This window comes from Diachasmimorpha longicaudata, chromosome 11, assembly GCF_034640455.1.
Source record: "Diachasmimorpha longicaudata isolate KC_UGA_2023 chromosome 11, iyDiaLong2, whole genome shotgun sequence".
Classification (NCBI taxonomy): Eukaryota; Metazoa; Arthropoda; class Insecta; order Hymenoptera; family Braconidae; genus Diachasmimorpha; species Diachasmimorpha longicaudata.
Window position 1 is genome coordinate 2565581 of NC_087235.1, and position 24471 is coordinate 2590051.

General features: G+C 40.5%; 1 protein-coding gene and 1 long non-coding RNA gene across 2 annotated transcripts; one reads left to right on the forward strand and one right to left on the reverse strand.

Moving 5' to 3' along the window:
• Positions 1 to 722: 722 nt before the first annotated feature.
• On the forward strand, positions 723 to 24304 carry LOC135167562 (uncharacterized). Its single transcript, XM_064130879.1, has 8 exons — positions 723 to 955; positions 18680 to 18842; positions 20027 to 20158; positions 20669 to 20920; positions 21739 to 21951; positions 22021 to 22440; positions 23342 to 23596; positions 23765 to 24304. Exons 1-8 carry the CDS (start codon positions 911 to 913, stop codon positions 23782 to 23784), a joined length of 1500 nt encoding a protein of 499 aa, XP_063986949.1. The 5' UTR covers positions 723 to 910; the 3' UTR covers positions 23785 to 24304.
• LOC135167571 (uncharacterized) lies at positions 16025 to 18688 on the reverse strand. Its single transcript, XR_010299885.1, has 3 exons — positions 18518 to 18688; positions 17712 to 17916; positions 16025 to 16684 (listed from the first exon to the last, which is right to left on the reverse strand). It is a non-coding gene; the product is annotated as an uncharacterized LOC135167571 (long non-coding RNA).
• Positions 24305 to 24471: the final 167 nt, after the last annotated feature.

Sequence of the window (24471 nt, forward strand, 5' to 3'; positions counted from 1 at the left end):
AGCACCCACCTCTGTATACATTCAGAAAACAAAGCACTCACATCACCTCCAAACTTCCTAGAATTATTTCTCATAAAAATGTTTTCTCCTGACTCTGGTGTTTTTATTCTGGTGTTTCCACTCTCAAGTGGAAACATCAGAATAAAAGAAATAATTATCATACAAAGATCCATTCATTCCATTCAAAAATTAATGTTTGACAAACATTCGAAATGTAAACTCCAATCCATCTTCTCATTTTTTCTCTACAACTTTGTTTTTGTTGTAATTAACTTTTTGTGAAATTATTCTAACCAGAATTTTTTATCACGAACTTTCTTTCATAAGTTTCTTCAGTCAGTTTTTTAGAGACGGGCCCCTAGTTCACACACGTCCTTCTAATCACCGGGCCCGAAGAAAACCGGAACCTGAAAATTTCCGGTTTTCTCAATTTTCTCCAGCTTCGTGTTATTCTTGATGGAATTCCTTTGCTTAGAAAAAAAAAAGTATTGGACAAACAGAGCTTACCACTTACTTCTATTCTTTTCCTGGAAGCTTCCAGTATATTCTCTCCAGAGATTCCTGAGTAGACACGCGGTACTCAGGGGGGAGCGGGTGAAGGGGGGAAGCCCAGGAACGGTGGGATGCGGTACACACGCCAGGACGGGGAGGTGGAAGGAAACATAGGCAGGGCTCCGTGTAGATTTTCTTTCTTCCTTCATTTCTCGTTTAACAACGTTGAAAGCCTTACTGTGCCTCAGTCATCATCACACTGGCATACTGTATGCTCCCACCAATCTACTATTTGTGCAGTTCAATCTTGTCGCGCGCAATTGATTTATCATTCAATTTAATCATTACACGATTATTCCGTGAAGTTTTTTTAATGCTGGAATTGTGACAATTATTTTTATTTATTATTCATTGAAATATGAATCGCTGCATTGTTTTAAGCTGCACCATTGTTTTCTTATTGGTAAGTGAATGTTTGTTTTTTTTAAATTGTGATTTTCGACAGGATTTTTTCGGGATTAGGGATAAATACATGAGGATGTTATTTTGAAAACATCTTCTACTGGTGCAGATTTTTATATGAATAGAAAAAAAAATTTTCAGGAAACGAGAAATTTGGAATTCAACAAAGAATCGATTTCATTATTTAATTATTTTTTGAGGGAGATCCCAATTATTTAGGATTCTAGTCCTTAAATTTCAGGGATTCAATGATGTCATGATGTAATGATGTAATTTTGGATTAATTGTTGTTAGTGGTAAACATTCAGAGAAACTAAAAATGAATCTTAAAAAATTATTACTGTTGTTGTGAGTCTTTCACACGTCAAAAAAATATGAACAAAAATTATAATAAAATATGAATCGCTCGGAGAAACTGCTTTCCTCGTCATTTCCGAGATATTTCATGATTTTGCGATGATTTTTGTTGCTGTAAAATCATAGTAAAATTCATCCTGGCTATGTGGTAATAAAAAAGGTCTTAAAAACCGGTGTCTTAAAATGCGGTGGGCTATTTACATCAAAAGGTGGGTGAAAATTCCTTTACGGATGACTCACTGCGTGTTCAAGCCAACATCCTGAGGAATTATAAAAATTATAATGACTCGGATGGTACTTTTTACGTAACATAAAAATATCATTTTTTTATGCGCACTTATCAATTCTAATGCGAATAGTAGTAAAATTTATTCCAAGAAGAATAATTTTTATATAAACATAGCTTTGTTGAATTACTACAATTAGCATTATAATTATTACCATTTTTCGGGCTATTGTTTACTCATTTTATTTTTTCTTTAATAAAGAAAGAAGTGAGCGATTATTTTTTCGTGACCAAATTGAATTTGTTTAGCGAGAAAATTTTTCTATCGTTAATATCGTTCAAAACAATTAACAATATTGTCATTTATATGTGTAGAGTCAGTTTGATGATAATAAAGACTTTTCTTTTTCTTGAAAAATGTCGGGGACACGATAAAGTCCCTAAAAATTAAAAGACTAAGCGGATATACATTTTTTTTTCATCAAAATATTTCCTATGACATCTTCTATCAAGATGAATCAAAAAACACATTTTTTGCCGTAGAAAGTTTTCGAGATATCACGGTTTCAAAAATTTTTCCATTTCAAAATTACTATCGTCTCCGCAATATCCGTAAGACTCGGACTATAGATCTGAGATTTTATGTACTAATTTGTATTATGAGCGGACAGTTATAAATAAGTCTAAGGGAAAAGTTAATTAGGTAAAGTCATATAATATAAATCAGTCGCAGTAATAGGATATAAATTTTTAATTTTTTCAATTTTCTATTAGGAAATATTTCACAGAATGTATTGGCTGGGGATGGGGATTAGTGGATGTATCGGTAATATAAACCGATTTATTATTTTGGAAAGGGGAATTGCTTTTATTCGGAAGCTTATTACCTATGAAATTGGTGGAAATAAAAAGAAATTAGTAATAACGCATAAAGTAACGGTAACACAGCTTCTGCCGAATGGGGTTCTGCGCTGTTTGCTTTTTCTCCATGCATAAAACACATTTTTGTTTCCGGATGGAAACCTTGTAATCGTAGTAATTTCAAGTTTTAATTTTGTAGTTTATATCGACTCACTACACGAGAAGAAATTTTCAATAAAAATTAAACTTCTAGAGGACGAAAGGTGGGACGAAATGGCAATTCACCAATTTTTAGGTCAAGTTTTATTGAAAAAATTAGACTGAGGAAGCTAAAGATGAAGATTAGTTGTATCACAAAAATTATAATTATAATAAAATAATTAGTATAATATAATTATAATTATAATTATATTATAATAAACAAGGGATGAAGATTAGTATATCACAAAAATTATAATTTTTGTGATAAAAATTATAATTTTTATAATTTGATATCACTTATCATCACTTATCATATTTAGACGGTCCTGTCCGGAGGTGCAATCAGCCTCTCGGCCATTTTACACCCTGCCCTCAGGCAGCCGTCTAGTCGCTGGTATCGAGTATTTGTGCCCTACGAGCTAACTCATAGAGCCCCTTGATCCCGTCCCTGTCGACATGTATATCTATGCAAGTAGACCCGAAGACATTCCATCTGGCTTCATCGAGTCCGCTGCATCTTGTGCATAGGTGAAGAGGATCCTCCTCTGTCAGCCCGCATCTTTTGCATAGGGGGTCAGTCCCCTTGCCTATCCTTGATAAGTACAGAGCCAGGGGCCAGTGTCCAGTGATAAGCCCCACCATAGTACGGAGCTTAACCCTGTTTAGGCCCAACAGGGTCTCTGCCAGCTTCCTAGTGGGTTCTCCTAGGAGGGATTTCGTGTGCTTGGCACCCGTCTCCGAGTCCCATCTCTCCACGATCCTCCTATCCGCACGTTCCTTGACCAGGTCCTTCACAAAATCGGTGTGCACGCCTACGTGCTCCACCTCTCCCTGAAAGCCCCTGCAACTACCGTTCTTTGCTAGCTCATCGGCTTTTTCGTTGCCTTTGATGCCAGCGTGTCCCGGAATCCAGGCCACCTCGAGCCGATTATTTACGGCAATTTCCTCCATCAGCTCGACGCATTCACTCACCAGCTTAGAACAACACTCATACCTGAGTATTGCTCTCAGCGCGCGCTTGCTATCTGAGTAGATGAAGATCTTTTTGCCCTTGTCCCCCCTCTCCAGGATCATCCTGGCGCAGGCCCTTAGGGCAGCTAGCTCGGTCTGGAGCACGGTTGCGTGTGAGTCCAGCCCAATGGTCCTCGCTATTGCGGGCCCCTCTGACCAGACCCCCGCACCTGCCCGTCCGCTCACCCGTGATCCGTCCGTATACCAGACTAGTCCACGGGGCGGCACCCAGTCCGCATCCTTTCCTGACGGGGTTTCCCCCCATCCAAGATTGACCGAGAACTTTCTGCGAAAGTGCCATCGGGGTCTGCAGGCGTCAGCACCGCGCGACAGTAGCCCTTCCAGCTCTCTGTCCGCGCGGAGGACACTAGCATGCCCATTCCTAGCTCCCTTCCATGTTCCCTGTAGCCGCAGTCTTGCGGCCGCTCTTGTTGCCTCTTCCCTTATAATTAGGTGTGGAGGTTGCATAAAGAGCAGAGCCTCCAACGCTGAGCTGGGGGTCGTTCTGAGGGCCCCTGTTATGCCCAGCATCGCAAGCCTGCCTATTTTGTCCACCGCTTTCCTGTGGCAGGCCTTGTTCAAGGCTGTCCACCACACTGCGGCTGCGTATGTTAGCTGTGGGGTCATAATGGCCGTGTAGATCCATTTGACCATCTTCGGCCTTAGACCCCATGTGCTTCCAAACATTCGCCTACATGCCCAGTAAGTCATGGTGACCTTGCTAGTCTGCATGGCGATGTGCTTTTTCCAGCTGAGCTTCTCGTCGAGCCAAATACCTAAGTATTTGACCTCACTCGAGAATTTCAGCATTGTGTTGTAAATGGAGGGAGCCTTAACAGCACCCCTCCTTCTACGTGTGAAGTGCACCATCTCCGTTTTGCCTGGGTTTACCCTTAGGCCCTTCGATGTGCACCACTGCTGAACATAGTCCAGCGCCTTTTGCATCTTGCTGTGCAGCATGCTCGTGTTCCTGCTAGTTACCAGCAGTGCCACATCATCCGCATATGCGACTGTCCTTACCCCCAGTTCCTCGAGTCCAGTGAGGAGGCCGTCAACTACGAGGAGCCATAGCAGAGGAGAGATAACCCCCCCCTGCGGGCAGCCCCTCCCTACCGCAGCCCTTACCTCACTGTCCCCAAGGGTGGAGTGGACAACTCTTGTTCGGAGCATGGCGGCTATCCATTTGATGATCGAATTCTCGATCCCAAACGCTGCCGCAGCTTTCTCCATTGTATCAAAGGCGGTATTGTCGAAGGCCCCTTCGATGTCGATAAAGACGCCAAGGGTGTCCTCCCCCCTTTCCTTCGCATTTTCTATTGTGCCTACCAAGTGGTGTAGCGCAGTCTCAGTCGATCTGCCAGCTTGGTAAGCATGTTGTGAGGGGCATATCTGATTAATCCTCAGTGCCCCCTCCTTAATGTGCCTATCGACCAGCCTTTCCAGCGTCTTCAGTAAGAAGGAGCTCAGGCTGATCGGTCTGTAGGCTTTCGCGTTGTCGTAGCTGCATTTACCCGGTTTGGGGATAAAGACAACCCTGACTTCCCGCCACCTGCCTGGCACATAGCCCAATGCTAGGCAGGCCCTGAATGCCGGTATCAGTCTGCGCAGGAGCAATGGCCCCCCTCTTCGCAAGAGGGCCGGATGTATCCCATCCGGACCTGGACTCTTGTACATTTCGAAGGAGTCCACCGCCCATTGCAGCCTGTCCAGCGTTACTATTCGTGCGGCTAGCTCCCAGTCGGGATCGCCGCTTCCTGTTCGCTTCCAGTCCACTTCCAGGCACTCTCCTGGAAGCTCTATAATAGAGTCCGGGAAATGCGCGCGAACCAGATGCTCAAGGACCTCTCGCGGTTCTGTGATGGTCTCTCCGCTTTCCAGCGTGATTCCACCCAGCCGTTGTGAAGGGCCCCCCGAGAAGACCCTGCGAAGCCTGGAGATGCCTGAAAGCGCCTCCAGTTCCTCACAGTATGTCCTCCAGGTGAGCTCCTTTGATCGTTTTATGAGCCTCTTGTACTCTCTCTGTACATTTCTGTACAGAGTCCAGTCTTCGGCCCTCTTCGATTTGTGCGCTCGGTTTCCGAGCCTCCTGGACTGGCTTCTCAGCCTGTCCAACTCACGGCTCCACCAAGGCACTTTATTACCCTTCCTGCAACGTCTAGCCGGGCATGCCGTCTCAAAAGACTCAGTTAGGGCAACGTGGATTCTCTCCACCTCGTCCTCTAACCGGTCCTCCCTGCAGGGCCTAACGCGTCCAACCCCGAGCCTTTCCTCCAGGTTCCTCTCGAAGGAGTCCCAGTCGGTGGCCCTTGGGTTTCTGCGCAGGCGGTCCTGCTGCGGTTGGGCACAGCCCTCTATGCTAAATCTGATGCGTCGATGGTCAGAGAGTGTGTCCTCCCGGTCCACCCTCCAGTCCCTGCATCGCCTCGCCAGCCGGCGGGTGCACATGGTTACGTCAATGATACATTGACAGCGAGAAGTGACGAACGTGGGCCTCGAGCCCCTGTTTAGGATCTCTAGGTCAACGTCTGCCATAAATTCCAGGAGAGCAGTGCCCCTGTCATTACATCCTTCGCTGCCCCACACCACGTTCTGCGCGTTTGCGTCACAACCTATGATGAGTGGCAACTTTCTAGCTCTGCAGTGATTCACCAGATCACGCAGCTCATTGGTAGGTGGTGGTGTCGGCGAGTCATGTGGGAAGTAAGCCGAGCAGAAAACTATGTCCTCCGCACCGGCCTCCCCCCGAAGTCTCACGACAACCGCCACCAAGTCTCTGTGGCAGAAGTTGGCCATTCCCCTGGCTCCGCACGCTCTTTTGACAGCAATGCAGGCCCTGGGGCCCAGGTCGCCCTGAGCATAGAATAGCTCCACCTCGCCTCCAGATAGGCCTTTTACCGAGCCTCCGTGTTGCCAGGGCTCTTGTATAAGGCATATGTCTGTATGCTCTACTGCCAGGCTGCGACTCAGCAGGGCAGTCGCAGCCTTGCAGTGCTGCAAGTTAATCTGGGAGCAGTGGACTAGCAGAGAGCCTATGCCGTCTCCCTGCCTATTGCCCTCTGCTCCTTCCCCCCTTATCCCCCTGGCCATTGTTTGGCCGTTAGGCAGGGTCGCCTGGTGGCGCCCTAACCTGCCCTGAGTGGGATGAGCCCGGCAGGGCCCAGTTGAGGGTCCCTTGAGACCCTCTCCCAGTTCCCGCCGCGCCCCCTCTCACCAGAGGCGGCCTACCTCTTCGGCCCTTGGTCCGTCCGCTCAGCGGAGGCCTTGCAGGGGCAAGGGGGTCCCTCTGTAAGAGAGAGCCTTCCTCGCACTCCTTTCCTCCTCCCTCGCGGGCGCCTTCCCTGGCAGCTACTGGGGCACTCTCCTGTCCACCCGGACCCTTTGGCGCACCCTCCTGCCCTCTCCCCTCCCCTGCGGTCACTGACCCCCCTTGGTCAGCGACCACTTTCCCTGGGCCTGGCTGCGTCTGGGGCGCCTTTCCCCCCGCCGCTCTCCGCTGGGTCTCGTAGAAACGAGCCCGGCCGAGGCAGTAGAATGGGGCCATCCCCAAACCCTTCAGGGCCTCTAGGGACTTGGGGTCTACTCCCAACACCATGTTGAGCCCCTCCTCCCCGCTCCGGCAGTCCCACACCCTCCACTTGCCTGTGGTGAGGGCCCGGTTCTGCATCCTCAGCCTCTCAAGAGCCATAGCCGCTCCCACGGGTTTTCCCGGGAGAAAGGCCGTAACCCTGATCAGCTTCTGGAGCGCTTCCTTATCCACCAGGATAAGGGAGGCCCCTTCCCAGGGTGCCAGGGTGGGCACCACGGTAGTCAACCACTCTCTTGATCGACTGTCCGCGCATGCCACCCACAGCACGCCATCGTCATACCAGTGGCCATCGAAGCTCGGGAGCTGACCATCTTGGTCAGTCCCGAACAACGCCGCCACTAGCGCCTCCTGGACTAGGTTGGCCTGTTCCCTTGTCAGGGACAGCTCCGGATGGCCAGTTGGCACTACGGCCACCCTGCCTCCACCCTTCGCCGCCTCTCTGAAAGAGGTTGCCCCCAGCCCTTCCATTGCCCGTGCCTTCTTCTTGGGCATGGCCACTTCGGGGGGAGTGGATCCTGAGGACCTGGGCCTCTTGGGCCCTGTCCCCTGTTCCTCCTTCTCCTCCGTCGCGGTCCCTTTCTGCGGAGATTGCTGATCCCGCGAGGCCTCGGCTTTCAGCCTAGCCTGGCGGGCCCGGCGCTTCTCCGCGCCCGTCCTACCCTTCCTCCTCTTCGCCAGGGTAGGGTCAGCGACAGCGGGCCCACCACTGGTAGGCCCCTCTGAGGCTGGCTCCCCTTCCACTTCCATTTGTATCTGCGCTTGTTCCCCTTCCGGAGCCCTAGCGCAGATCGTACTCTCCTCCGACCTGTAAGCCTCTGCCGTTCCCTCAGAGAGGGCACCGTCATCGGCGTTAAAATTTTTATTATTATTTAATGGGTCCATGTTAATCCCACGAGTAACCAGGAAAAGAAGGTCCACCCCCGCAGAGCCTGGATGCGGAGGTAAGGCATGCATACAATGGGGTGCTGCCTGGTTCCCCAAGGGTATCGTTTGAGACACTGTTCCCCAGTGTCATTCAGCCCTCGGCACGATAACTTCCACCTTAGCTTGGGAAGTCTGGTCCGCGGCGATGCTTTGGGTCTTCCTAACGGGTTTTTACTTCCGTAGGTCGACGTTATAGTCATCGCAGACCGGTATCCGAAGTGTACCCCGGAAATCCAGATTCAGGTGCTCTTTCCAGCCTCCTGTCTCCGGTCCCAAGGTGCCACTCATACTCCGGCCCCCTCCTATCCGCCACCTGGAGACGCGCTCAGTAGGTGACTCAAACCCTCCCCTTCGTCTCGTTTATAGAGAGGTCCGGGGCTGAGTATAATTTGATAATAATTATAATTTAATAATTATGATTATTATCAAATTCGATTAAATCAATAATTTGATTTAATCAAAATATTATGGATAATTTGATTAGTTGTATCACAAAAATAATAATAATAATATAATTATTAAATTATAATTATTATCAAATTATAATAATTATAATTTTTGTGATACAACTAATCACATCCCTTGTGATACAACTAATCTTCACCCCTTGTTTCGCCCCCCCCCCGGAGGTCTAATTTTTTTACCTAAAATTCCTCTCCGCGTAAAGTCCAAAAACGACGAAAATAATTTTTCTCTTATGAAATGAAAATTTAATTTCGTTGATTGTTCAGACGTTGTTTTTATTCAGATGTAACACCATTCCCATATAAAAAGCGATACAGGTCACTAATCGAACATAGCAGATTCATTGGGATAATGGATTATTTGGTTGTGACAATCGATCAGTGGAAAACTCCTATATAAAAGCGATATATGTAGGTCACTTATTGAACATGGTAGATTCACGGGGATAATCGATTATTTCTTTGTGATAATCGGTCAGTGAAAAAGGTCTATACAAAAAGTGACACAAGTCACTTATCGAAGAGAGTGGATACATGGGGGTAATCGATTATTTTGGTGTCATAATCGATCATTTGATAATTTCTCATGAGTTAACTTTTAGATGGTTCTTCCAAATGTGGTGTTTCGAACGTATTCTATTATTTATAAATGAAATGTTGACAATTCCATTGCATCTGAATCCTCAAAGAGTTGAAATCTTTTATTAGAGAAGGATTTTTCACTGGGGCGAGTGCGAAGTACACATTAGCCTCCGTTTCGCAGCAGAAATTACTTTGCGGGTACGTGGAGAAAAAGATTTTTGAAAAATTATGTGTCTGTTCCGTAATCTGCCAGTCAAAAAAATGTTCTGCAGACTTTAGGGAACAGTTATGCACTTTTTCAGTGAAGTTTTGCGAAAAAGTCCAGGAGGTTCAAGACAAAGTACGACATGTTCACTGAAAAAATATATAACTTGTTATATTCCGAAAAAATATCACTATTTTTGAAATTTGGAAAATTAAAGAAGCGAAATACTGTTCACAAAATATTTTTAAGTGAATTTTTACGAAAATAGTCCAGGAGGTTCAAGAAAAAGTACGAAATGTTCAGTGAAAAAAAATGTATAACTTGTTATATTCCGAAGGAATATAATTATTTTTGAAATTAGGGAAAGTAAAAAAGGGAAATACTGTTCACAGAATATTTTTAAGTGAATTTTTAGTAAAAAGTTCATGATGTTAAAAAAACGTATGAAACTCTTAATGAAAAAATGCATAACTGTTCCATACACAGGGAAAAATATTTCGTAAAAATTACGGAACTCAGAGTTCGTTCATTGACTACGGAATAGACTGGAACAATTTTCCGCGACAGTACCGTAATTTTTCGCACTCGATTCACCCAAAAATTACGGAACTCTCCGCAAAAATTCCGTGGCAGTTCCATAAAATTTCCGACAATCGCATTTCGCTCCATAATTACGGAACAGTCGTAATTTTTCTTGAATATTTCTCTCCCCGCAATGTTTACTGAATATTGTTTCGACTGACAGACAACGGAACATTCGCAAAAAATCATTAAAAAATCATAAAAAAAATTTCTCTCCTTGTACGCAAATTACAATACAAGACAACATAACCTAAAAAAAATCAAAATTCAGCATTCAAAAGCACTTTGCTAATTTCCAAACAAAAGAAAAATATATCATCAACAATACAAGAATAATTTTACACTTGTTGTTCATTTCAACTCTGAAAAATGATCTTATTCACTCCCATAACATTCCCCTTAAAAAATGCTTTAAAAATTCATACCCGAGCAGAAAGTCACTGACTGCTGTCATGAATTTAAATCATCATCGACACAATCTACAGTAGCTTCAACAATACATCACCCAACTAATGAATATTCCACCATTCACATCCCACCAAAAACTCAGACGTTATCTCCTCTTTCACTCTATTTCGAACACTTGTAGATGAATTCCTCAACTCTTGTCGTAACTGTCCCTAGATCTCAATTGTCGTATGACAAAATTAATCACTCCCCTGAATGATTGATGATCAATGACTAGCATTAAAAGTTCACTGGCATTCGATGGCACACATATTTCATCAAATATAAAACGGTATTTTCCAATCGTAAGTCAGTGTATGGATGCGTTAAATAGTTGTTCCGTTACCAGTGTAACGTATGTACATATATGCAATCATGAATTCGCGCACTATATACCGGATTAATCATTAATATTAATATTCCCGGGCATTGTTATTGGTTTCCCTGATAAATATGGGGCACATATAGAGCGACTTGATGAAAGAAAGAATCGTGAGTTTTTTTTTATGCAGATTGTATGACTCTGATGACCCCGGGTATCAGAAAAATAGTCAGATAATATTTTATCTTGAATTAAAGTGCATTGTACACGATGCAAATGTACAAGAATCGAGTCACAATTAGGCTCCACATCCGCAGAGATGTGATCATTAGATCCGAGCAATTACACTAGATCCAAACATTTTTTTTATTGGTTAAAGTGCTCAAATGTACCTGATTCATTTACAATATGATTCGAGCTGTTGAGAATGCTTGATATGTGTGGACAAAAATGAATCATCTGTCTACAGCTGTTATCAGTGCATCTCAGTATGTTATAGTTTTTATAGTTTTTCTGCAAATAGAACCGAAATGGTTAGAATGATTTTAATAAATAGAACTAGAGAAGAAACAGAAAGGAATGAATGAACAAGGGCCTTTTGTCAAATGGGTCTAGAGTGTCACATCTTTGGTGACTAAGAGCCAGTTGATCTGGAGACATCATACGAGAAAGATATACCTTCTGCGTGCGATAATAAAGAATTAAAGTTTATAGTCAAATCGTTTTTGATATTATTTAGATGATTCCTGTCCATAATCCAATATAGAGAATTATTGAGAGTGCTTGATATGTGTGGACAAAAATGAATCATCTGTCTATAGATGTTTTTAGTCCATCTCAGGATGTTATAGTTTTTATAGTTTTTCTCTAAATAGTACCGAAATGTTTAGAATGGTTTTAATAAATAGAACTAGAGAAGAAACAGAAAGGAATTAATGAACAGGGGCCTTTTGTCAAATGGGTCTAGAGTGTCACATCTTTGGTGACTAAAAGTCAGTTGATCTGTCTGGAGACATCATACCAGAAAGATATACCTTCTGCGTGCGATAATAAAGAATTAAAGTTGATAATTAAATCGGTTTTATATTATTAAGACAATCCCTATCCATAATCCAATATACCCTATTCTGAATGCCTGATTATAATGTAGCTGAGATATTAGATATTTCATCCTGGGTTTGCAATGAATTTGAGTGTAATTCCAAGTACCTTTGAATTTGTTGATCACAACAAAGGAAAAATTAATTATTATTGTTGTCTGTGGATGGTCGATATTTTGTTGAGTATGATTTTTTTTAGTTTATAGAAAGGAAAGCTCGAGTGAATAATCTGGGTGAGGGAGAAGTGAAAAATCAGGGAATCAGCAGACGCAAGAAAAAGGAAGGGTCATGTACTTAATCGATTCCCTACCAAGGGCAACTAGGAAAGAGGGGTGTCGAACAATGTGATGAATCACAATGTACGGTACATATGTTCGACCTTGGGTTGAACATGGAGTTGTAAATAACGTGCCAAAATTTTTTATGTAGATAGGGATATTATCGATAGGCAGGGAGTTATTCGAGGGAAGACGTGTAGTAATTGATTAATTATACAATAATTACAAGTATGTAGTTTGTAATTGAACAATCGATGAAGTGTACATTCAGAAAAAAAATTATTTTTTACAAATATAAATTTACTTCAGGGAAATATTGATTTTTTTAGTTATTTATTTCTGAAATCGAGTAATTTCTTGATGATTCTGATTAGATTTAAATTGGGTCAATTATATCGGTCCAGAACATGATCATGTTAATTATAATTTTGAGTGAACTCCTGCAATACCTATGAGTATCAATTAATTCATCGAAATTGATCCTTCAAGAAAATCAGAAATTTTGAAAAACTAAATAATTGTTAGTACAGATCATTTAAGGTCACATAGAAAATACTTTTCCTTTTAAAAAAATTAAATGATTAAAAAATCTTCTAGTATAATAAGATTATCGTAATTTGAACGTAACTTCATCCCTCTGGGAAATGATTAGACCGTAGAAACACAATTTTTTTTTAAATAAATATTTCTAGAAAGCAAATGCATATTTGGCAAAAATAATTTTTTCTCTCTCTGCACGCACGGAATAGTATATACGCAAAGATTAATTATTTGCATATTGCCAAAAAGTATATAACAAAATTACCTATGTGACGAAAAGATCGGAGATCTCCCCCGAGTACCGAAAAACTCTTTAGAACATTTTGAAAAACAATTTTTGTTCACAACCTCACAAATATTTTGGAAAAAAAGCTCACCAGAACATCCTTCAAAATAAAATTCTCTCCATCTTCTGAAAATCAATATTATCGTGCAAAAAAAACTAAATAAGGGTAATAGGACATTTCAGGGCGAGTGTCATAGGGATTTTTGTTCGCGTGGCTCCCCTTCCACTCGGACGACACTACGACGCTCCTAAAAATCCCTAGCTCATTGCGCCCAGTGAAAGTGACTAAAACCCTTCTCTCACAACGTCTAGGTTCCAAGGTCGATTACTGGTCGGGTAGAAATCTGATCTGACCCTTTCCAAAGCCTCGATCAACCCCCACATAGTCACCATGACTCGCAGCAACGGAAAATAAATATAAACAAAAAAATCCCTAGGGAACTAGTCTTTAACAATATTTACCCCTAGTGATTTTCACTTCTTCAAGTTCGAGGAGGGACAAATGCCAATCCCCGGACGACGAAAAGTGAAGATCTGTCCAGAGAAGAAATTTCCAAAGAGATTACGGACAGAGGCAATTCTGACCTGGACATTTCTCCCGAGAATTAATTCCCTCGCGAAATATTTCCGTCGCCAGAGGACGTTGTCTTCTCATGAATTCACATATGAAGGATGAAATGACTGGAAATGGCGGTGGAAATATATTTTTTATTTTAATAAATTTTATAATGACACAGACATTCCTAAGCGAAGATGTTCAATCTCTGAAAGGCAAGGAAATCCTTTTGTCCGTGTGAGCAACGTAAACTGAAAGAATTTATTGGCTTGAGCAATTTCACCTTTCCATCTGGATGTGTTATAAACAGACCCCTTGGCTACTATAATATACGTAACTTCATGTTACGAACGAACTGAAACCTTCCGAAGGCCGTTCAAGTTCAATGCCACCGCATATACGCGTCGACGATGGATTCCCTAGAAATTCACAAATGCGGGGAATAACAGCCTCTCTCAACTGTTATAGTTGGAGTACGTATAACGATCGTGAGTGTTATAATGGCAGTGATGCTACTGGCGGGTCTTTTATTCTCAGGATGGTACAGCGGACATTGGCAATGACTTGGCGAGAAGAATTTATAATAATGTTTCGGAGGCGGCAATTGCTGGCACCGTTGCGATGTTTACGCGAGTCACTTCGAGACAGTTTCTTAACGGTTAAAAATCAATAATTACGTATGAAAATTTTCCATCGGAAAAAAAAAACGCAAGCAGCATGGAAGCCATATTGCGGTATTTTTCTGCGTTGCTAGTAGTTTATTTGTTTTCATCAAAACAGAAAAGTGTCGATTATTATCAGACTGATCCTAGTTACGTAACAACATAATGGAGTGTCTGGAGTGATTTTATGATAAGGAATATTTTTTCAAAAGTGATATCGATTATATCTCGAAATTGCAGGATTTTTAGTGACTTTTTCCGGGGGGAATTCCCCTTTTTCTTGTCCGGGGAGTGGTGTTGGGCCTTACGGTATTGGATTATGAATAGGGATTGTCTCAATAATATAAAAACGATTTAACTATTAACTTTAATTATTTATTATCGCACGCAGAAGGTATATCTTTCTCGTATGATGTCTCCAGATCAACTGACTCTTAGCGACCAAAGATTTGACACTCTAGACCCATTTGACAAAAGGCCCTTGTTCATTCATTCCTTTCTGTTTCTTCTCTAGTTCTATTTATTAAAACCATTCTAAACATTTCGGTACTATTTGGAGAAAAACTATAAAAACTATAACACACTGAGATGGACTGACAACAGCTGTAGACAGATGATTCATTTTTTTCCACACATATCAAGCCCTCTCAATAATTCTTCAACTCAAAAAGGTGAAAATCACTACGGAAACATGACGTTCATGGCTGGGGTCCTAGGGATTTTTTCTCGAGTGGGATGTCGGTCCTGGTAGTCGACTCGGGGGACAATTTTTTTGTGATATGGTACCACATTGGTTTTATTAGAAGCCGGGTTTATGAATAAATGATAATTTCATAAAAGAACAATTGAACGGTATTTTATTGAGGTGTTTTCTCACCTCCAGGGTCAGTCATTTACTGTTATCATTTAGTAAATAGTCATCTGGAGGGTCGGCCTAAGACGACATAGACAGTCTCTCCGAGCAAAGTGACCTCGTAAAATAATAAGTCAAAATTATATGGGTCTGTAATAAGATCGAATTGCTTTTGCCCTTTTCAATATACTATTCCGTGTACGATATAAGACAAGAAAATTGGATTGAACAATATTCTATTGACTTCGTAAATGTGAGTGCATCTTAAGTTGCACAGAATATCTGATAGGGCATCTGATCGAATATGAGATACAGGTTTGGGAAGCAATAAGTACAATCCCTATTTCAATCAAAACAATCAACTTACAAAAGGTTTTTCATAAATTTCCATTTCATTCTGAACCGGTTTTCAGAAACTCCTTAAGAAATATCGAACCGATTTCAATTCTTCACTTCTCAAAATATTCGTTCCGATATACCCTACCTCAATCAATCAAAATATCCGTACCCGTTCTCATTAAGTTATCGAGATATTCCAATTTTTCAGTTTCGTCCAAAAAAAAGTTTGTTAACAAAGTAACGTTTCGAAAAACCCATTCATCCATTCATTATTGGAGTTTACATTTCAAACTGTTTATCAACAATTAATTTACAGTCGAATTGAACAGGTCTTTGTACGATTTATATTTCTTTTATTCTCCTATTTCCACTTAAAATTGGAAAACATTTTTATGAGTGAAAATTGTGAGAAGTTTGGGGTATGATGCTTTGTTTTCTTGTGCCTAAAAAGAGGTGCATGACTGGGACAATTGTTAATGTGAGTCATCACGTCCAGGGTGTTGTGGTCCTTTAATCTCTTTAGTTAATTCCTCTAACGAAACGAACCAGAGCGGTTGTGTCCTTCGAACGTACAAAATAAAAGAGAATAAAATAACATTCACACGTTTGAATCATTATAACTATCCCATTCCTAACATTAATCAATTTGAAATTTTAATGTAACTAATTATCTCTTTAAACCTAATTCTTTACCATCTTTAACATTTACATTCTACTCAAGTACTCGATATAATTATAGCCAGATTGATAATCCGATGTGGTTTGCTCGAGAGACCCTTCGAGAGTGTCCTTCATCCTCGGTTCGTCCAGGGTGAGATGTCTGCCTCAAGGCCTATGAGGTTCCCCACCTGTTGCGCTGCTTAACTCCTAAACAACCCGAGTGTTTTCCGTTATTCCCCGGGAGGTTTACAACGGGTCGTTTGCTCGAGCCAATGTCAAAGATATTCTCAACAGTTTGGCGCGAAATTTCCTGTTGAAATCTTCGGTATTGACGAACGACTGAATCAGTTCATTCTCATTAGTTCATGATGTGCTCCGGTTTATTAGACAGTTGAAGAGCATTAATGAATAATCTCTTGTTGCTCATTCTCAAGTACGGAAGATTACTTCGACACACTACACATAGCAGTAACGGTGCACGCACGATGTTGCGCAACGGATGCGCCTTTAAAGGGCACTCTCCCATTGCGTATAACGCTTGTACCTCAAATGTGTAATATAAGTGTAGTCACTTTTATTTCTGTAGTGCATGTAGCTACCGGCCGGCATTCTCGGTTCGTCACCCTCCTCCCGACGATGATGCTCGCATACCAACGCGCCGGAGAGGGCGATGCATTGTTTGCCAATCCTGTGAGAAACCGGGAAGTGATTAGGGATTGCGGAGGAAGAAAGTAGGGAGCAGACGCTAACTCGAAGCACCTACGGATGCATAGAACAATATATATCTTGGGAATGGCCATGAAGATGATCAAGGAGCTGTTGTATACTAACTATATTTTAAGGGATTTATTTTTTGTAAGAACTGGAAAACTCTCAAACACTTCATCGATAATGTTGGATTATGGTATTAAATAAGCGAACACTTTCAATAAGTTTTAGAAACGATTTTAATAACTCAAGGACTCTAAGATTTGCGCAGAGGGAAGGCACTTGACACAAGGAATATCTACAAGAGACTGACGAGACATTACTAGTTAGACTCGGTTGCCATGAAGAGGGTAATAATTTCCACACCCTGGAATATTTCCTTTTCCCTTTGGGACTCCTTCTGGTCAACAGATGTATTTGGAAATATCCGGATGTGATAAAAACTAAGGAAGAAAATTAGAGAGCGAGTACTTGAAAAAAATGACAATTATTCGGTTGTAAAAAAATTCTGAATTATTTTAGTGTCATTTCGAGAAAGTTTTTGTCGTTCAACAATCCTTTAAAATCATATTATGTTCTGGCTCTGACCTCATTCATGAACTTTTCAAGGACCCGCTAAACGTATTATTGAACGCAATTTATTCAAATTTTATTCGACGTTTTCAATAAAAAAATATTCTGAACATATCATGAATTTGATGAACGCGTACTTTAATATTTAATATGACCCCTCTCGAATTTGTTATCTCAATATGACGCTCCTCGAATTTGTTATATCAATTTCAATGAATATTCATTTACTTTTAACTAAAATCGTTAGGTCAACATTTGTTAATTTTTGTATGGGTCCCCTCAAGTTTTATTGCACATACAGATAGAATTGTTCATAAATGTTCATATCCAAGAGCTAGAAAATAACAGAAAATTTGTGAATTCAGTGAAAAATACTAATTTCACAAAAAAAAAATATTCTGTAGTAAATTATTTTCTAAAAATAATCCACTAACCTTTTTATGTAGACTGCAACCTAAACCCCTAGCACTGGTAGGTCATAATTTTTGTTCCCCAACTATCTACCTCGGTTATCACAGTTCATATGTTCCAAGCTGTTATTATCTCCACGATGTTGAAAATATGTAAGTGGTTCAACGGCCTCGAAGGAAGTTTGAAGTGGAGAACAAGAAGCAATGATGTATGAAAAAATGCATCGCGCTAGTGAAAAAAATGTAGAAGAAAATTCGTTGTTATCAGGGAGAAGAGGGCCCATCTCTCGTAACCGGGCAGAAGGGGGCGCCATGAATATTCAATGAGGCCCAAACCAACGAGACGAATAGGCCATAAAGTTGGTTTCATTTACGTATTAAAATTGATTGGAAACACTAAAGACCTCGTAAATTTTCTTTTCATGAATTCGTAGGGCCACTAATCGATGAGGTTTCATCTAACTCTCCTCTGTCCCGCTGGTTTAGATAAAATCAATTTCCAATTTTGAATCCACTGACAATTGAATTCTAATTTTAACTGGGTTCAGAAATAAATAGTGACAGAAAAATTTAGTACACCGGAACAATTATTTTCTGACTCAACCACTTGGTCTTGCTTAATATTGTCACCGGAATAATTAATTGATAGTTCATTGTAATGAGACATGTCGACCTTCTTGGAGGATTGCGCAATTAAAATGTAGGTTTCAATTGTTGATTCTGAGGGCTCCAAACATGAACCTCATGCGTCGATCAAATGAGGATTCGAATCACATGTGGACATGGCTAAAAATTCATTTTTTCAGTAAAACTCTTCAAAATTTACGCACCTGTTCCGTAATTTGCCACCCCATGCAAGAATTTTTAGTGACATCACAAGTATAAATTTCCCATTTGACATGTGAGAAATCTCACGTTTGACTCGAAGGACAATGCCACGAGACCAATAATCCCTCCGGCACTCGTCCTAAACTATACTGTCTTCTGTTCAGGGACCAGTTTTGTCAACACCAGCCCCCACAACCGTCCGTCTAAATGACGAGTGCTACCGGGATCGAGACTGCGAGACGAGCATTCTCCACAGCCGCTGTCATCACGGATACTGTCGCTGTCAATCATTCTTTGCGCCTTACAACGAGACGACTTGCGTCAAATGTAAGTAGACCGGTTCTCTCATCGTCCTTCGGGTTTCCCGAGCTTAATGAGTCTAAATGATTTTACAGTCCATTTTGCGCCAAGGGCGGAAATTCATATTTCCCACCCTAGGTCCAGTGGTTCGGAGCCCACTCAAAAATGTAGGTCCACTCGTGTTCTCACATGAAGATACGAGGATAAATAAACACCACAGACAAGTTATCGATAGTATCTATGGGGAGAAACCTAAAACAGCAAAAAAGAGCAAGTCGATGAATGAGACAAAACAAATGGTGGTATGCAATTGCGAGGTACAGCATAGTCGAAAGCTTCACTTAGTGAAACTTAGGAGGCAACATTTTTTTTTTTTTTTTTTATCTATGTGGAGTAACCTAAAACAGCAAAAAAGAGTAAGTCGATGATTGAGACAAAACAAATGGTGGTATGCAATTGCGAGGTAGAGCATAGTCGAAAGCTTCACTTAGTGATGCTTAGGAGGCAACTTTTTTCCCCCCGCCCTAGGTGCACATATAGGATGACTTATCTTTTTTGTGTGGAATAAAACAAAGACAAAAGTGGATATGAGTGAGATGGAAGTATGTCGCCAGAATGAGTAAACCTAGACTGTAATATTTAGACGATTGACAAGATTTGAATGTTTGTATGAAAGTATCGAATGCCCGTTGCGTGATAGACGAGAGAGCCATTGTGAGATTGAGCGGAAGAGGGAAATGATTTTTGGGAATGAGTGCGACGTGTGTGGTAGGTCTTTGTGTATTTATGTGTGTCCTATGAGTGGAATGAGTTTGAGAGAGAATAGTGTGACGGAGTGGGAAAGAAAAGTATTATAAACAAATGAGTATGATGGTACGAGAGGACGATGTATGAGTCAGTCTGAGGATGAGAGTTGACCAGTTAAGATCGTGGATCTTTATTATACCCCATTTAATTTTTATCAACAAATATTTTAAGTTTGATTAAAATTATTGCTGTCCCCTGTACCTTGATGCTACACACATGTTATTTTTCAACACGTCTGCAAAAAAAAGTTTGTATTTTGCTGCCTAGAGAGAGGGAGGAAAGTGGATATTTTCCGTTCTTGGGTAGAAAGTATTTACTTTCCTCCCGCACATACATTAGCCAACAAAGTACGAACTTTCTGTGCAGAGGTATCGAAAAATGATTTTATCGATAAAAATCCTCAGCAACTCTCTTGGGAAACGACTGCGTTGTGCCAGAGCAGTGTTCCATGAAAGTGGCCAACAGCAGTTGTCTAGCGGGTGTATGCAGATGTCAAGAGGGATTTCTCCAGTTCAGGAAACACACATGTCTAGCACGTAAGTTCAGAAATATAATTGAATAGATTAATTATAAAATACAATCATGAAAGTGAATGTGAAAGAAATATTTCAAAGAAATATTTATTGAATATCAAAGAAATGTTTATTTCTTTGTTGCTGTGGGACCTTTTCTTTATGTCATAACGAAAAAAGGGGAAAATCCCAGAGTCACTTTCTCATTGCGGAGTTTTTTCAAAATACATCTGGTCACCAGAGATGGTCAAGAAAGCCAAGTCCAAGGGTTAAGAAATTTTAGGTAACAATTAGATCTCCGAGAGGTAAAACAAAGGACGAATATTGGTTTTATCATAAAAACGAGTCTCCCAAGTCTAATTTTTCCAACAAAACTTGACCTAAAAAGTAGTCGATTGTCATTTTGTCCCACGTTTTCCCCTCTAGACCTCTAATTTTTATCGAAAATTTATTTCCATGACTTATTTCATTCGGAAGTAATTAGCCTCATCCATTTATCACTGACCTAATAATTTTCCTTTATGTTTCATTCAGCTGCTCGACCGGGTCAGGTGTGCTACAGCCACGAGCACTGTCGTCTCTGGGAGAAAGACACCCATTGTGATTTTTTAATACCAGAATTATTCGGTCGATGTCAGTGTACAGCCCCCATGAAAAGGGATGGAAATGTGTGTCGTCCCAATTCCCTTGTAATCCCTCCATCACCAACAGCAAGTTCTTCAACGGTCGACTATGTTCCTGAAGAGGACACCAATGAGGAATCCAATGACGACACAACTGATTCTGGTAAGTGATCATGATAACATTGGTTTGTTTCTTATCATGGAACGAGACGCTAGGAATTTGCATTCACTAAATTTCAAGTTTTTAAGCCTTCACACACATAGAGAAAAATTCTTCAAAAATTACGTGCCTGTTCCATAATCTGCCAGTCAAAATAATATTCGGTAAAAATTACGAAACAGTTACGCACTTTTTTAGTCAACTTTCAGGAAAAAGTCCAAATCGTTCCAGAAAAAGTATCGAATATTCAGTGTAGAAAGACATAACTGTTCCATTATTTTGACTGAAGGAGGAGGGGGGGGGGGGTCTTACACAAATTCCAATCGATATGAAGTCAAAAGACTTAAGATCATCTTAAGATCATATTCAACGAGAAAATCCAGAAATTGCACAAGACAATAACGACTAGTAATTCGTACATAAATTATGTTGGAGACCACTTGTATAGGATAGTCATAATTGATGATTCCAAATGTCCATGTGGTGCAGAATCACAAGTTTTTGATTATATTTTGTGGAACTGCCCACAGCATCATTTTCAGAGAACAAAATTGTTCAGTAAACTGAGAGCCAACAATTATTCCCCTCCTTGCACTACAAAAAATTAGAGGAGGTTGAAGATGGCAATTATATAGAGCAAATATATAATTACCTTAAAGATTGCAACATAAATGCATAACATAATTTGATATTTTAAACTAAAATAGTGGACACAAGATGTAAAGTGAAAATAGTGTAAATAACTGTACTCTTGGGTTGCGGTATTTTAAACAAATAAAATAAACTCGTTCATAAAATATTTAAAGGACAATTATTTGCAGGATTTCACCTGTCCTGGCTGAAGAATGCAACAAAATTATTATCAACAACGGCGGCAACTCCAAAAATTCCAGTCAATATGGTAACAAGACCAATGTACCGATCACCAAACCCGCACAACGGTGACACCAATGAACTCCCAGATGATCATGATGCCGTGGTAATCGAAGCTGACGTCATCACTGAGCTGATTCAGACAACAACATTGGTTTCAGGTAAATTTTCGTTGAATTCGGTTATCATTTTGTTTGAATTTAACGCATTATTTGTTCCTCTGTTTTTAGTACCAACAAAAGCCGATCGTCACGAGGCAACAATCGTAACACCAGTGAGCCTTGGATTATCATGTAGCAACGATCTCGAGTGTAGAATGGCCGATGCAAATTCACGATGCATTTATGGAATATGTGACTGCGCCATTCCCCACGGAAATAGTAGTGTATCTTGTAATGCTAAGAAAAGGGGATGTTCGAGTGGTACGTTCCAATGTCGCGGATCGGGAGCGTGCATCAGTTGGTTCTTCGTTTGTGATGGAAGACCAGACTGTGGAGATGGATCTGATGAAGAGTGCGCTCATGGAAGTTGTCCTAGTCAGGCTTTTAAATGTGGAAAGAGCGGAGTGTGCGTTTCCAGGGCTGTCCAGTGCGATGGAAGATTGGATTGTCCTCATGGAGAGGATGAAGAAGGATGCAAAGATCGCCGAAGTAAGATGATATGATTATTAGTTTTCAACTATGTGATGCAGTTTAATGGAAATGGGTTAACAAAATGCATTTAACACACGTTTTTACGATACAACACCCTCAACCTCAAGTGAAGTGGCCCTAAGTCTTAGTCATTCGCGTCTGTTTAGGCTCAAAAAGAAAACATAAATATCATAGCCGATAGATCTCAGAATTTTATGCAATAAAAATGTCCTTTAATATTGAGTGTACGCTAAGAAAAAAAATTATTTTTGCACAAATATCCATTTACTTCAAGGAAATATTTATTTTTTTAATCGTTTATTTCGCAAATCGAGTAACAATGACAATTCTGATGAGATTTGAATTGCGTCAATTATATTGTTCTAGAACACGATCATGTTATTTATAAGTTTGAGTGAACCTTCTAATAATTATAAACATTAAATAATTCATCGAAATTCTTTCGTCAAGAAAATCAGAAATTTAAAAAAACAAAATAATTATTAATAGAATTCATTCAGGGTCAAGTAGAAAATACTCATCTTCTAGAGTAATATAATTATCGTAATTTCAACCTTACCCGGTCCCCTTCGGAAGTGATTAGACCGGCGAAATACAATTTTCAATAAATAAATACTTCTCCGAAATAACTGAATATTCAGCAAAAATAATTTTTGCTGCATGTAAACATAGAACGATTAAATAAGTTCAAATTCTTGTCCCATATTATTTCAATCAGAAAATCAAGAGACTACTTCCGTTCCAAAAGTTCTACAAGACTTTTCGATTCCCAATTATTTCCTTGACTCTTCTCTTTAGTTTGGACTTGGGGTTTAGGACCTCCTGGATAATATGCAATATAATATATATAATTGGATGTGCGCCCAAAAAAGTGATTAATTCCCTTCATTCACTATAGGATGCCCAGAAGGATCGTTCAGGTGCAACGACGGCCAATGTCTTCCCGCATACGAGTTCTGCAACGCTGTTGTCTCCTGCAGGGACCAAAGTGATGAGCCCCGGACTGCGTGTCGCACACGTAATCGAAGTCGACTATCTGCGAGAAGTTGTCCTTTTCGCTGTGCAAATGGACGTTGTCGCTCAGATGCAATTACTTGCAGTGGGCGGGACGGCTGCGGTGATGGATCTGACGAACTTAATTGCTCAGTCTGCAGTAAGTATATTGATTGAGTTGACCAACCAGGAGTTTGCGTTGGAGCTTGTCTTAGAAAACATAAAGTAGAAAGTTCTGCCACAAGCGCAACTTACCAGCTCAATTCAGAACGTATAAACCAACAATTAAGGTGTGATTTTTATATAATAATTTCCTTTTGTTTTGCAGAGTGTCCCGCAGTTGAATAAACCAAAGATCGACAGAATCAATCATTCAACGAAGATTAGTACATCATAAATATTCACTTAAGTATTAAAATGACTAATTCATTGCCAGGTAGCTAAATGTAAATCACAGTAATTATAGTAAACTTATTCATAATGCGCTATTTGTAGAAATATAGTGATTATATATTAGTTTAAATTGAGGAATGATTAGGTAAGGAATCGAATATTGGAGAAGTGAAGTACGCGTAGTTGATTTAAAAGTAAGGCCGATGGATTAATTTCTTATAAAAAATTTTGAAGAAAATTTTCAACATGTTTTTCGAAAATGAGAACAGTATTTCTTTAAATAGATTCTTCAATCATTTCGTAATGACATATATGTCCTAATGACTCAAATAATTTGAGCACTTCAAGGCACATTTAAAATAGACTGTTGAAAGACATTTTCAAATTCTCTTATTTTATTAAATTAAAACTTGAGAAATTAGATTTTTATCCATTTAAATTTTAGTAAATTTTTGAAGGCGTGAAGACTGTATTTGCTTAAGCGAGAGTTGAAATAAAAGATTTTTTCTATATTCGAAAATAGATAAGTGTTTCATTTATAATGAATACAGCAATTGCCAGAAATTCTGCGTCTGCGTCTGAGGACGACTCCCGGACGTAGTTGCGTCGATACCTGGGCGACGAATAAAACTACGACACATA

What these genes read in the sequence shown, in the direction of transcription:
- LOC135167562 (XM_064130879.1), top strand. Translation starts at nt 911, where the DNA reads ATGAATCGCTGCATTGTTTTAAGCTGCACCATTGTTTTCTTATTG. An exon ending in GAAACACACATGTCTAGCAC is followed by an intron (nt 20,159 to 20,668) that starts GTAAGTTCAGAA and finishes TGTTTCATTCAG; the next exon opens with CTGCTCGACCGGGTCAGGTG. An exon ending in TGACGACACAACTGATTCTG is followed by an intron (nt 20,921 to 21,738) that starts GTAAGTGATCAT and finishes AATTATTTGCAG; the next exon opens with GATTTCACCTGTCCTGGCTG.